At 43.3% G+C, this 13,575-nt stretch overlaps 1 protein-coding gene across 3 annotated transcripts in view; it reads right to left on the bottom strand.

The window, feature by feature from the left end:
- Positions 1-11,250: 11,250 nt before the first annotated feature.
- Positions 11,251-13,575, bottom strand: part of PPP2R2C (protein phosphatase 2 regulatory subunit Bgamma) — a 325,395-nt gene continuing 323,070 nt past the window's right edge. For all 3 annotated transcript variants that reach the window (XM_025195330.1, XM_025195335.1, XM_025195342.1), the window contains one exon: positions 11,251-13,473. In XM_025195330.1, the coding sequence (XP_025051115.1) occupies positions 13,182-13,473 (292 nt within the window). In that variant the 3' untranslated portion in view covers positions 11,251-13,181. The remainder of the gene's footprint in view (positions 13,474-13,575) is intronic.

Genomic DNA, 13,575 nt, shown 5'->3' with positions numbered 1-13,575 from the left:
TTGAGAGGCGACCTTGTGGCTGCCTGTAAGTTCATCACGGGGGCACAGAAGGGAATTAGTGAGGTTTTATTCACCAAGGCGCCCCCGGGGGTTACAAGAAATAATGGCCACAAGCTAGCAGAGAGCAGATTTAGACTGGACATTAGGAAGAACTTCACAGTTAGAGTGGCCAAGGGCTGGAATGGGCTCCCAAGGGAGGTGGACTCGATGATCTATTGAGGTCCCTTCCGACCCTAACATCTATGAATCTATGAATCAGTCTGGAAATGCCCAGCATAAATACTCTTTCCTTTAACATCCAGTCTCTGTCACTGTGAAAGACAAATACAGGGCTAGGCAGATTTATAGTCTGATGCAGCATGGCAATTTGTATATGCTTAAGATTGCTGCACAGGTCAGAGACTTCATGACTAGGAAGAGAACCTTGATTTGGAAGAGCAATGTCTCAGAGCCCTTGAAAAATGATAAACAGGGATCTTGGCTTTCTGTTTTCCAAGGAAAAACAGAAAAAAACGTGAATTTTGACTTTTAACAAAGAAAAAAGCAGATTTTTCATTTAATGGAGAATGACACAGATTTTCCACTTTTGCAAAGAGCTCTCTGCAGGCTGGTAGAGTTCCAGCCTGCAAGAGCTTCTTGCAAGCACGGATGGCAAACCCTAAGACCTGTCCTGAAGGGGAAGGGGTGGGGCCTGAGACTCTCAAGTCAGCCAGGTGTTGTCTCAGGCTAACTTTCCCTCCTGAAGCTTTTATGGTAAGTAAAGCTTGCAGGGTGCTGAGGGCCCCGTCCAGCAGGGCTGGGGGGCACTGGCAGGGCTGAGGGAGGCCCTGTGGGTCAGGTACAGGCACAGGTGACTGATAGGCTGGTGGGCGGGGGGAAGAGTTGGAGGCTGTTGGAAGAGCCAGCAGGGTGGGTGGGGGGCAGTGCAGGGGTGTGTGGATAGGGACTGACTGAGGCACTGGTAGGCTTCCAAGTTTCTTAAAAACTGTAAATATTTCAATAAAACATTGTGTTCAACTGATACCTATATATATATAGTGGCCTTTCATTTTAATCCTGGATTTGGGAGTTTTAATCAGCAAATTCACAATTTTTTATTTTTTTTATCAGAGAATTTGAGATGTTTAAACAGAGAAAACCAGGATCCCTGAACTGATAAAGCACATGATAAGGAACATTAGTCATGGATTGGCATGAAGGTTTTTCTATTGTGCTTAGCTCTGTATTTCTCATCTTACCTAAAAGAATGCTTCACAAATCAGAGCAAAGTCAGGGTTTGTTTGCTTTAACTACCATATATGCCTGAAGAGAGAAACTGTAAACCAGAGTGCCTGTGAAGTTAACACTCTGGGTAAGAGAGTGCTTAAGTTATGGAGGTAGCTTGCAGGTAGTTGGGTTCTGAGGGCCCATCTCTAAGCAGAACATTTTAGATGAAGACTATGCCCCTTGACTGAGTGCCAGAGATCTAATTCCAGAAGCAGTGATTTGTATCTGCCCAGATTCAGCAAGCCAAAAGCTCATAGCTCCAGTGATGATATGTAGAGTCCAACAGCCTGATGAATGCCCAGAATGGGGCACTTGACCAGGAGTAATGAGTGTGCTACATGGCAATTTTCAGAGATGGAGATGTTTTCCTGTGTTGCCAGAGCTAAAAGTCCAATTTGCCAGTATGTAATGTATTTCAAGTGGAAGATTTACCAGATCTGAATGATTGTATCTTAGCAACCACAGATGCTTTAAAAATCCAGTTTAACTGGTTCAATTTTTAATTTATAACTGCTAGAGAGGTAACCATCACATGCAATACACAAAACCACTCAATCAGTTCATCACATAGAAACACAATTCTTTCATAAATAGTTTCAAAATGAATCTGATCAATGGAATGTCTATAATAATAACTTAGAGCTGCTTCTTATTATATATACTATCTATTCTTTCACATAGGCCTGTGTGGAAAAAAAGACTTCCATTTCAAGCAAAAGCTGAGGTTTCAAAAACTGTTTTCCTACCTCCTAAGAAGAAAACTGAGACCTTTAAAAATATTCATGAAACAATAGAGAAATACACACAGTCCCCAAACCCGAGGTATTTGAGATAAAGATTCAAGTCCCTGGTCTTTAGCAGAGATTTGAACCCATTTTTCATAACCCAGATAAGAAACCTTCTGTGAGTCACTGAGGGAGCTGACAGACATGCAGGCCCCTGCTCTAATTCCTGGCAATTAGCTTTACATAAAGCACCATGAGTTAGAGCACCACCCTGCCCCCCGCTGCCCCCCCGACCCAACAAACGTTTGCCTGTGGTTTGGAGGTAGGGGAATTAAGCTCTACTTTGGAGCTGACTGAGCCTGAGGAGCCTGCCTGCAGCCTCTCTCCCCTAGCCCTACACCTCCTCCCCTCCAATCTCCAGTGCTGTCTGCAGGGGGCATTGGCAATGTGTAAGGCATGCACGTGGGTGCACGTGCACCCCCTGAGATTGGCCATGCGCCGCTTGAAAGTGCCAGCTCCGAAACTGATAGTGCCAGCAGAAGTGCACTTCCGGTTTCACTGCTGGTGGTTCTGGGCATGGCAATCGGCCGCTGGAGGACATAGACTTGGGAGGCACCAGTTGCCCATGGCAGGGGGAGTTGAAGGATGGGGTTTGCCTGGCTCCAATCCATGCCCCCACTCTCCAGCTCAGGCCGGACAAGCCCCAGCGTGTACCTTTCTCCCGTTCCCTTCTCCCTTCTTGTATATAGCATCCCAATCACGCGATTGACCCCAAGGAACAGAAGTTCCCTAAAGCACTCCGAAGTGGAGTGCCTTCATTTGATCCCTCATTTGATAATGGTTAATTTATCACACAATCGGCCATGCTCTGCAGCCATGCATGTGCCACAGCATGGCTGTAGAGTGGTTTCAGGGGGCTGATTGCACAACAAATGTAACTTCTGTCTGTGCCCTGAGATTTTAACTGCTAGCACTAATACCTCATTGCATTGCTCCTTTCTGAGGATACTCCAGTCCCCCTCTCTGCAGATCATCTGGAACAGTTTCATTCTTCCAACTCAGACACCCTCCTTAGCATACGCATTGCCTTGCCAAACAAATCTCATTAAAGTGCTAATAACGTCTTGCATTTATCTGTTCTGTAGCTTCTTCCTGTTAGCTCTGGGTTTAGGACCCAGATGCTTTGTTCCAGAGGGGGAGGGGGGGACCCACCCTCAGACTGACCACAACCTCTCCATTCGATAATAGGCAAATTTACTGATTCACAGTGATAACAGAAAAGAATACAAGCAATCAAGCAATTCTATATATCTACCAATCCTACAGCTGTCATCAGAGTCAAGAAATGTCTAGCCAGGATGCAGGCTTCACTCTGAAGGCTCTCTTAGGTGTCAGATGTCAGCATGTCAGCAGCTTTAAGGTGAGATGCTGAGGCCCACCCCTGCCCCCCCCCCCCCCCCAAGGGGGGGGGCCCCCCCAAGTGGAGTGGATGAGATGGGCTGGTGGTGTGCCCTCTGTCCATGGTGGCCTCAGGGATCCCTCCCAGGGGACGGGAACAAGGACAGGGACCTTCCTGGGGAAGAGAAGGAGGAACCTTTGTTACTCTTAAATCTCTGCTTTTGTATTCTCCTTCCTTCCTGATGATGTCTCTTCTATAACTCAGGTGGCTTCAGTCTTCTGTTGTATCTAGTAGGTAACAGCCTCCAAGGTCCTTGTGCAGTGAGAGATGGATTTCATGAAATCCAGTGGAGATGGAAAAGCCAGTACTCAGGAACAGTCTGACAGTGCAGAGCTACCCTCCATTGACATACGCCCTAGGATTTAGTTTGCTGTTGTTCGTTGCAGGGGACATTTGAGTTAAAGATGACACCAAGGTTATGGCCAGTGGAAGGTACCTATGCAGCTATGGATTAATGCAGTGCCATGCAGAGATACTGAGCTATCTCTGAACAAATTAGCATGGGCAGTGGAAATAGTATAGGTGGGTTTAGAGAAGTATTTGACTGAGGAGGAATTTTGGTATCTCTGAATGGTACTGCATTGCACCATGCGAACATACCCAGAAATGCTGATTTGTTTAAATGTAATATCAGTTACATATCAACATGATTAGAAATGATTAGTGATTAGAAAAATAAGTATTACCAATTCCCATTAATTTAGGATGTAGTCCTGTCTTCGATCAGACACAACATGTAGGTATCCTTTCCTGGAATTTATATTATTGCCAGAGCATCTCAATCCTCCTGCTTTTACTATTTATAAAGTGTCACAAAGGATTCCAGAAGGAATAGGATTCAGCTGGTATGTGGCAATACAGTATACTGGCACTTCTCCCAAGCTGTTATCTTGCTTTCCAGAATCTCTGCTTTCATGTTTGTTTTTTAAAAAAGCTGTTAAGGTTGCAAAGAAAATCTAAAAAATGTCAACTGAATTCAACCAAACCAGAGACATCTATGTGTGTTTGCCGAGATCAGTAATCCTGTTTATCTGTGAGGCGTTAGCAGAGATGCCAAAGACGATATTTTAAATGTCAACATTGACTCATGTAAGAGAGGGGAGAGTGGGGCAGTTAGATGTGCATAATTTACTCTGACAAACTCCTTTAGGTATCATAAGTGGTGATATTGGCTGAAACCACTGGTTCCCTGCATCCTCTTTAGTCAAGAAAGACCTCAGCTCAGGTTAGCAAAGTTGTTGGGTAACCTCAAGTCCCTCCAAGGAATTAAATTCATGGTGTTTGCTGGCCCACAAAGGAATATATGAGGACAGGCAGTGTAACTTGCTGAGAGTGTCTGTGCAACTTGCTGAGAGTGATGTCTAATTTTGGTGGCTCAGTTGGTGGGACTTATTTTGTAAATGGATCACCAACTGGAGTGCCATAACCCTTTTTCCCAATGTAATGCCTGATCTCAGATTAAATATATTTTTGTCTGCTTACACAGAGTCTTTCCAGAATAGCCCAGCCTCCTAGCTGGGGAATCCATTGGCCCCTGGAACACACTAACAGAGTTTTTAATAAGGATTTTGAGCCAGACCTGTAGCTGGAACTGCTCATTGCAGCTACATCATTTTATACCAGTTAAAATTCAGATGCAGAACCAAAATCCTTATTTGACTTTTTGAGTCAAAGCACCTTTGTTTCTGACAAAGTCTATTCAGATTGAGCTGATACGTGCTGATGGTTTAGAAATGCATGTTATCTTTCATGGGAAACTATTGCTCGATCTAGATATTAATTATTTTTAACAAAGACAGTGGCTTTCTAGAAAAGTGCTAAAACCATAGATCTACAAAGGAGTCATTTTTGTATTTATGTAGATCCTTTAGAAGCAGTATTACAACAGTACAATATATATTCACTGTGGTAATTAAAATAATTTTAATGCAAATGTGCTCTGTTAAAGTACATGATCCCTTTCATTGATTGCCTGCACTTAACAAATGACAAGACACATGATTATCTACACCCAGGCTGATTAATTAATCTGTAACCTTGAAGGCCATTTTAGAGGAGGAAAGACCAAACACTTATGCCTAGATCAAGTATTCCTTACCTGAAATACCTTCACAGCAGGGACAGATTGTAGAGTTCCCTAAAGGTAGAAACAGTTGCTGCCTTTTGTCACCTTTGCACTGCCATAAAAATGTTTACGATGGCCTAAACACCAAGTAAAACAGGTGTCCATGCCCCTTGTGCTACAAATGTGGCCACAATGAAGGTGTGATATTAAGTTGTGCTGCTCTTTAGTTGCAAATATCCATTTACTTTATGGCCTGAGAGCATGGGCAGCCCAGAGCTGCTTGCATCCTCCAGCCACTCCAGGCAGGTGTTATGGGGGCTTTAGAGGCCAAATCCTGTCTGTCCCTTCTCCCCTGCACCCTCCCCACAAGAAATTCCTGCACAGGATTGGTAGCATCTGCCTAGCTTTCCCTGCTGCTGGACACATGCTCTTGGGATCTCAGGGTTTCCTCACTTAGTGAGACATGTCCCCAGGAATCTCCAGGACAGCGCAGGAATTCCTGGGATGGGCAGGATTGGATCCCTCAAGCACCCAGGGAAAAACCTATCACCTATTGTCCTGCAGCATCAACAGGGAGAAGAAAGGGTGATGTTTGTTCTGTCCACTGAAGTCGATCAGCTGTGCCAGGACATATCCTGGCACAAGTGATCCACTTCATTTGGTGATGTCTGTTTCTATGCGAAGTGCTCATATGTAAAATCTACATTCTGGCCCAGTGCCAGGGAATAAAGAAAGAATAGAATGGAATCAGTTTCTCTCCCTGAATTACTTTTACAACTCAAAGGAAAATATTTCCATGTTGTACTATAAAAGATTATGCATACCATATCAAGAGCATTGTACAGGATTCACAGAACAAATCCAAGCCCTGTCCTCAACAGCCTCAGGCCCAATTTTACAACCTTGCTTGCAATAATCTTCGGGGACTCTGGAAGATGAACAGGTTCAAGCCCTGAGTTTATATTAGCGACAAGACACAATTAGTGAGAAGATGAAAATGGGTAGGGGATATAATTGCAGGAATCAATAATATCTGACTGAGGATATGATGTTAATGACGCACATCAGTCCTTTCACTGGCTCTCTGCACAGAAATATGATTCACCTTAGTAGTGATTTTGGAGAGTTAGAAATTTGGTTTCTTAACTCTCCCCATCAGCTCAAGCTGAAATCAATGTATGAATTGCTGCACTGATGGCAAGAGTAGTAGGAGTTAGCATGGAAGCTAGGGAAATGGCTTTTGCTAATGTAATTTTTTCACTGACGCATAAAGAGTTAAAACAAATTACCCAGTGCAGCTAATATAAATAAGATCATTGACATTTTCAGAGTAATGGTATATGCCACCTGCTTTTAAGTCCATACTTCTGGGAACTAGGACTGAAGAGAGAAATAGCAAAGGGGATTAGGCATATTGATGCGTTTGTTCATGCATTTGTTTTCAGCTGGGACCTATTCTACCAGTATCTATTTGTACTTGATAACCCAATTAAACGAAACAGTGCAAAGTCTGGGATTCTGCCGAGTCACTTTGCAAGGCAAAAGAAAACTTGAATGCAGGCCAATGCCAGGTCCAGCCCTTCTTTCTTACTACTCCCATCCAAGGCCTAAGGTAGGCACAATAGAGTTTTCTGTTTGAAGAAATGTCACTCTGGGCCTAATCCATATCAGGACTTCAGCATTACCTAGCATTGTAACAGTTAATCTTTATGCCCTTGCCATCCAGTGTGATCTTCTGGCCAAGGTTAGGTGCTGATGCTCCCTCTGGAATGTCTTGGGACAGTTAGGCTATGTCTACCCTGTTTCTCAGGGCCAGTCTTAAGACAGCCCTTGAGGCCATGCCAGTCAATCACATTACGTCAAAGACCCCTGTATTCTACCTTTCAACCTAACTTCCAGAAACTCTGCAGAATAAGGACCTGTGAGCAAGCCTCTGCCTATCCTGCCTTTCCACATCGTGTGTTTGGAATTTACCTGGCCACCACAGACTGAAGTCACAGGAAGCCTGCGAGCAGTAATCCACAACTTGCTGTTCCTAACTTGTAGCAATAATGTAAGCCACTGGAGAGGTGGATATGAAAAGGGTAGCTCGTGGGATTCAGACTGATTGAAGGAACCATACTAATAGTGTGGACATGCCCTTTGTTGTCATGTTGTATGCATGTGGTAAGAATGGTAATCACACAAGCCAATTTGCTGAGTGAAGAGCAGCCTACCTTAGCCAGTAAGAAGTGCTAAGGAGAGGTAATTGGGCACTGACTTTAGCTGGGGAGTCTCAGTTGCTCCTCTCCTGGAGTTACGTGCTTAAAACAGGTCAATCCCCTTTTCATGGGAGAAAAATACCGGGGAATAAAACTGCATGCATAGTAGCTCATTGGCTAGGGTGGGCACACCTGGAAAACAGGAGATCTAAATTATGCCTCATTGCCACTGTAGGCACATTCATCCTAAAAGAGGTACCTAAAGTCCCCGTATACCAAATTTCTAAAAGAAAAGTTCCCTGGGCTGTTTGTGAGCATGCCCAGAACTGCTCCAAAGCTGAGAAGTTAGGGGCTAAACTCTATTTCATGTTTTACCCACCTCAGTAGTATTTACCGAAGTGATTTTTTTTTACACGTACATAGAATTTGACTGGAATAGCCATGCTCACCCTGCACGTCCCTTCTGAGCTGCACGTGGGCCACATAGGGTCTATGGCAGAATAGAATTGCCTGGGCATGTGTCTAACACTGAGAAAGTCCCAAAATTTTAGTTTAAAAAATTGCAATTAGTGAGTGGGGGAGCAAGGCAGAGCCCTACCCCTCACTTAATCCAATGGGTCAGTGCTTAGGGAAATAGCCCAGGGAGCAAGAGACCTAGGTTTTGAACTCACTCACCTAGGAGGCCTTGAACTTACATCTCCAAGTTTCAGCAAAGTGCTCCAGCCACCAGGCCTAGGGATAGCCCAAACTATTCTCCAGTCCTCATCTTGAAAGTAGCCCACTGGTAGTTAGGAGGTAAAGATATATGGATCCAAAAAGAGAGTAAGCTAGAGGAAGAGTGACTCAATGAGACAGACACTGCCCTGGAAGGAATCAAGCCCTAGTTCTTGGCCCTGAACCTCAAGAGTTTTTCTGCATCTTACATTTATTATTCATTGGATAAAAGAATGAACAACAGTGGGATAGTTTCTGCCCCACAAGGCATCACAGAGTAACGGGGTGCAGGGAGAGTTGGATCCCTACAATGGGATCCAAAGTAGCCAGTATACTAGAGCTAGTCACTAGGGAACACTGAGTCTGACACTGTCTCAGAAATCCCGCCCCACTCCAGTGATTAGGAGCCTGAGCCAGGGTCTCTGACAGGCAGTTGCCTTTACACCCTGAACTCCTCCTTGGAGGGAAGGCACATACATTTTTTTCTTTGGAGCAACTGAATAAGGTTCCCCTTCCTTTTAACACAATGGTAGTAGTGGTACAAACACTGGGCACGTCTACATGTTCATTAATGTGTTGTAGTTACTGTGCGTTAAGTTCAGTACTTGTATAATCAAAGCACAGGAACTGATGCTATTGCTCAGTAGCACTAGTGCATGCCTTTTTAGTGACACTACTGCGCTGTAGCCTAATAATACTGTGCAGTAGCACGTCACAGAAGAAACAGTGTTAGTACACTACTGCACAGTATTATTAGGCTTCTGTGGATTATAGAGTAGGTAACACCAGAGTATGTCCAGTGGAGAAGGCACAGGACTCAAAGTAGATTGGGAGACTTGTTCCAACAGGAACAGCTCAGTCCAGGGCTGCTCCTGCCCTGTTCTGCTCCCCTGAAGCAGCCAGAGGGAGCTCTAGCTCCCCCTGGTGCCAGCCCCTAGCTGTCCCAGTTCTGGAGGGCAGCTCCAAACTTCACAGGGTAGGGGGAGCTGTCCCAGCTTGATGGGCAGCTACCTGCCAGCCATTGGGAGATAGGGGCAGGCCCTGAGTCCCATAGGACAGGGGGAGCTGTCCCAGTTCAGCCGGCAGCTGCCTCAGCCTGCACAGATCTGGACCCATCCCGATCTCTATGGGGCAGGGAGAGCTTTCCCAGCTGTTGGGCAGCTGCTTCTCAGCCCTGTGGAGCTCAGGAGCCATCCCAATCTCCACAGGGCTAGGAGACCTGACTTGGCTGCCAGGCAACTGCCTTCCAGCCATATGGAGATTGGGACCATCCCAGTCTCCATGTGGCTGAGGCAGTGTCCCACTGCACCAGGACAGCTCTCCCTGCCCCCTGTGTCCTCCTGCTGCCTAGGCTGACTGGGAGCAATTTACTCCTGGTCAGCATCTTCACATGCACTTTGGCGCATTAGTTTAATGCACTGATTTCTTGTACCTGTATGTACTAGAAAATGGTACTTTAGACTAATCTACTGTGCAGTAATTGCTGCCCACATGTAGACAGTAAAGCTTTACTGCACATTAGATTAGTCTCATACACAGTAAAGCATCTTATGTAGACACACCCACTATTTATCATCACTTTACTCCTCTGTAGATCATCTCCTGCATCTTTAAATAGAGCATTATTCTTATTTAAATCTACAGAGAATAATGTATGCTAAATGCTGAGTAGTATTATTATATAATTTAGCTGCACCTTTCTTTGCTTTTAAACAGAACTTTAAAAATTATTTTAAAAAATTCATCTCTAAAAACAAGGCACAACTCAAAAGTCATTTTTATGCATTTTTTGCTGTCATTTTATTGAAAAAAAGCTGGTATTCACATATTTATATTTTTATTCAACAACAGTTAGCTAATTTGTGCAACACAAAGAATGCAGCCATGAACAACAGCTTTCAAAACAATCAGATTTACCAACTTTACCATCACTTAGTCTACGCCACTGAAAGCTCAAACCAAAAAGGAAAAAAAATGTTTTAAAAGTTTCACAATGACCATGTTAACTTTCTTACATTCAAGAAGACCAGGCAACCAAATTGTACTAGTGATGTCAGACAGGACTGGGATACTGGTCTTTTAAAGATTTCTAGATTTTTCTTTAATAGTCACATCTCATCATTTTGGTTGGGAAGTCGATAATTTCATAACGCTCCAAAGATTTACTTTATTTTAACAAGATCTTTTTGGTACCCAAATGTGAAACAGACTAAGGTACGTGAAATAAAATATTAGAACTGTTGTATTAAGATCTGCTTTATAATAAATTATCTATAGAATCTCATTTGAAGATGTTAGAAGCTAAATATATGTTTTACAGTACTTCTAGCTGCAAATGCCAGTATGAGCTGTTAGCATTTTGAGCTGCAAAGGTTAATGGATGAGGCCAAAAGTCAAAGAAATTGTATGATACCCTTGAAGCAGTAGTTTGGCATTAACAAGATTTCTATACAATTTACCACATTCTTAAACCTTTTTACAAGAGAAAAGGTGATTGCTAAATTTAATTAGAATATGTACATATAATACTGTCCATGTCTTCTAGAGCATACAGTGTTGTATAAACAAACATTCCTCATTCCCTTGAAAGTTAACCTACACGTTTCATATGGTATGTGTATAGTATGGTTGGAAACTGATGCACATGCGTTTGTGCTTCTACACACAAAAACTATACAGCCTTGTTCTAGAAAATTTTAAAGGTACGTATTTTGTGTGTCATGGCAAGACTTCATAGAAAAAGTTGTAGCTTTTTTGTAATCCTTGTTAGCAGATTTCCCACCCACCCCACCCTCCCCAAATCAACCTATAAAAGCATGCAGGTCCATTTATCAGTCATTCTCCATTAGTTAGAAGTCAATGCAGAATGGTTTAGGGTCATAAAAGAACCTTTTCTACGTGAGGGATTTTAATCAGTGTAGATCAGACAGATCATCTGAATCATTTACACTCCTTTATTTGTGATTTGAAAAGAAATCATTTGGGGTAATATTTGTTCTCTGCAGATGTTAGTAGGCATACAGAAAGATTTCGTAGATTAAAAGAATTTTCAAAACAGAACATCACACCGCTTGCATAAAACTCTCAAAAGAAGCATCTTCCGATTATATTGCGTTCTTTTGTAAACATTTCCTTCCATTTAATCCACAAATCATTTCTGTGACCTTAACAGTGGCGCAACCTGAAAACTTAACATTCACTGAGCCTTGCTAACTGGTAACTTTCATAGCACTTAGAGATACTGTGGCATATGCTGCATTATCTGGGTATACTGAAAATACACATGAGATCAATAACTGTGATGCAGTAAAGAAATGAAGGATTTTAAGAGTGCATAGTTTTGACCTGGCTTTGCACCCATTGGCTGCATCCAGACGAGTGCAGATGTGCAGTATGCGGTGCCACAGACCTGTCTGCAGTGCTACACGCTGCACAGTCAGGCATTCCTTGCACTGCTACTTTGCAGTGGGGGTGGGGATTTGACCCCAGGAGATCCCAGGCTAAAAAAACCCGTACAGAAAAAGCGGGGTAATGCATGTAGCAGCCAGGCTCCCAGCTGCAGGAGTGCCATGGCTGCAGCTTCCCCAACCCCCAGGATCCCAGATAAGACTGCTGGGGCCAGCACAGTTGCTGGCCTCCCCTACCCCACCCAGGGTAACCTGCTGTACGGCACAGTGCGCATGGCACAAGCATTCCCCAGGGACAGGCAGTGGCACAAAGTATGCCACTGCTGCCTGTCCCTGGGGAACCAAACGTCCACCATCATCTGGATGTGGCCACTGAAATCAAATATTGACTTCAATAGCAGCAGAGTTAGGACAACACACGAGTGCTTTTGAAAATCCCACCCCACTATTTAAATAACTCATGTGTATATGCATTAACATCTCTTTGTGCTCTGAATAGTATGTAACCAGGAAGTAGCAAATATTGAATTTTTAAATAGTACCCACTGTAATTGGTATCTTTACAACTATAGCCTGACTGAATAGAAATGTATATGCAGAGTAAATTGCGTTTTATAAGAAGCTGAATAAATCTACAGTAATTCATTTTTTTAATCAGAAAGTTGAAATACAAAGTCAGGATTTTTAGCAGACGTAAAAAAACTGTAAAAGTGTTTGTAAAACTCCGGCACTCCTCCAGAGGGAGGGCAAAACACTAGAGATGGAAATATGGCAGGTGGACCCGGAGCAACTTTTTTGCTTGTTATTAAGGGAAATCATTTATTTTGTTTCCAGTTAGTAACTGTCAAGATCTTTTTTCTCTGCACTGTGATATAAGGGGGATGCAGCTATGCACTGAGAAATAAGTCCATGTCACTTTGAAAGCCTATAAAGCATTACTGAAGAAATCAAGAGCCTAATGTAAAAAGCTCTAATAATGTGGTAAACCTTGAAGGCTGCAGAGGAATGCAGCAGCATAAGACCCTGGTCCTGTGAAGCACTGAGCTCCTCTGAGAGTTAACCGGAGTGGAAGGTACTCAGCACCTAACAGGAACAGTTCCCAAATGAATACCCCTGATTGTTTAAAAAAACTGATCTAGACCAAAGAACTGAATCTGTAGTAGTATTTGTATAATTACATAGTTGCAGTGTTTTAAAACTGTTGGTTGCCACCAATGATACAGAGTGAAGGGTGGAGGGATGGATTCTACAAATTCCACCACAACGACCACACTTTTGCGAAGGTCACGTCCTTCTACAACTCTCAAAAGGCTGGCTTATAAATACAGAGGGATATTGATAAACCTAGTGCATTTCTGAGTTCACTTTATCCTGAAATATGTACAGATTGTTTGTCGCTGCTATAGCAATTATGTTCTCAGTTGGGTGCCATGCTGTATGCAAGATCTTCTTCGTAAAGTCCAAACTGTCGACGCTGATGTCATCTTTCCTTCGTTTGCCTCCAACACAGACTCGGCGGGGTTTCAGAATAGCTCGGGGCTTACTGCTCTCCCGGGATGCCTCCAAGGTAACATCACGTTTGGTGTTTCGGTCAAACATTCGAAAGAAGTTGTTATATGCACCTGTCATTATGACACTGCAGAGAGAACACAGAGGCAAGATTAAATAGAAGGATGTACTAACTCTACTAACAGGAATGAATCAATAGCAGCACTTCACCAGTGCCTTTATATATTCT

The sequence above is a fragment of the Alligator sinensis genome, unplaced genomic scaffold (genome assembly GCF_000455745.1).
Source record: "Alligator sinensis unplaced genomic scaffold, ASM45574v1 scaffold421_1, whole genome shotgun sequence".
NCBI lineage: Eukaryota > Metazoa > Chordata > Crocodylia > Alligatoridae > Alligator > Alligator sinensis.
Note: the sequence above shows the minus strand (reverse complement) of the source record. Positions and strands in the feature narration are given on the sequence as shown.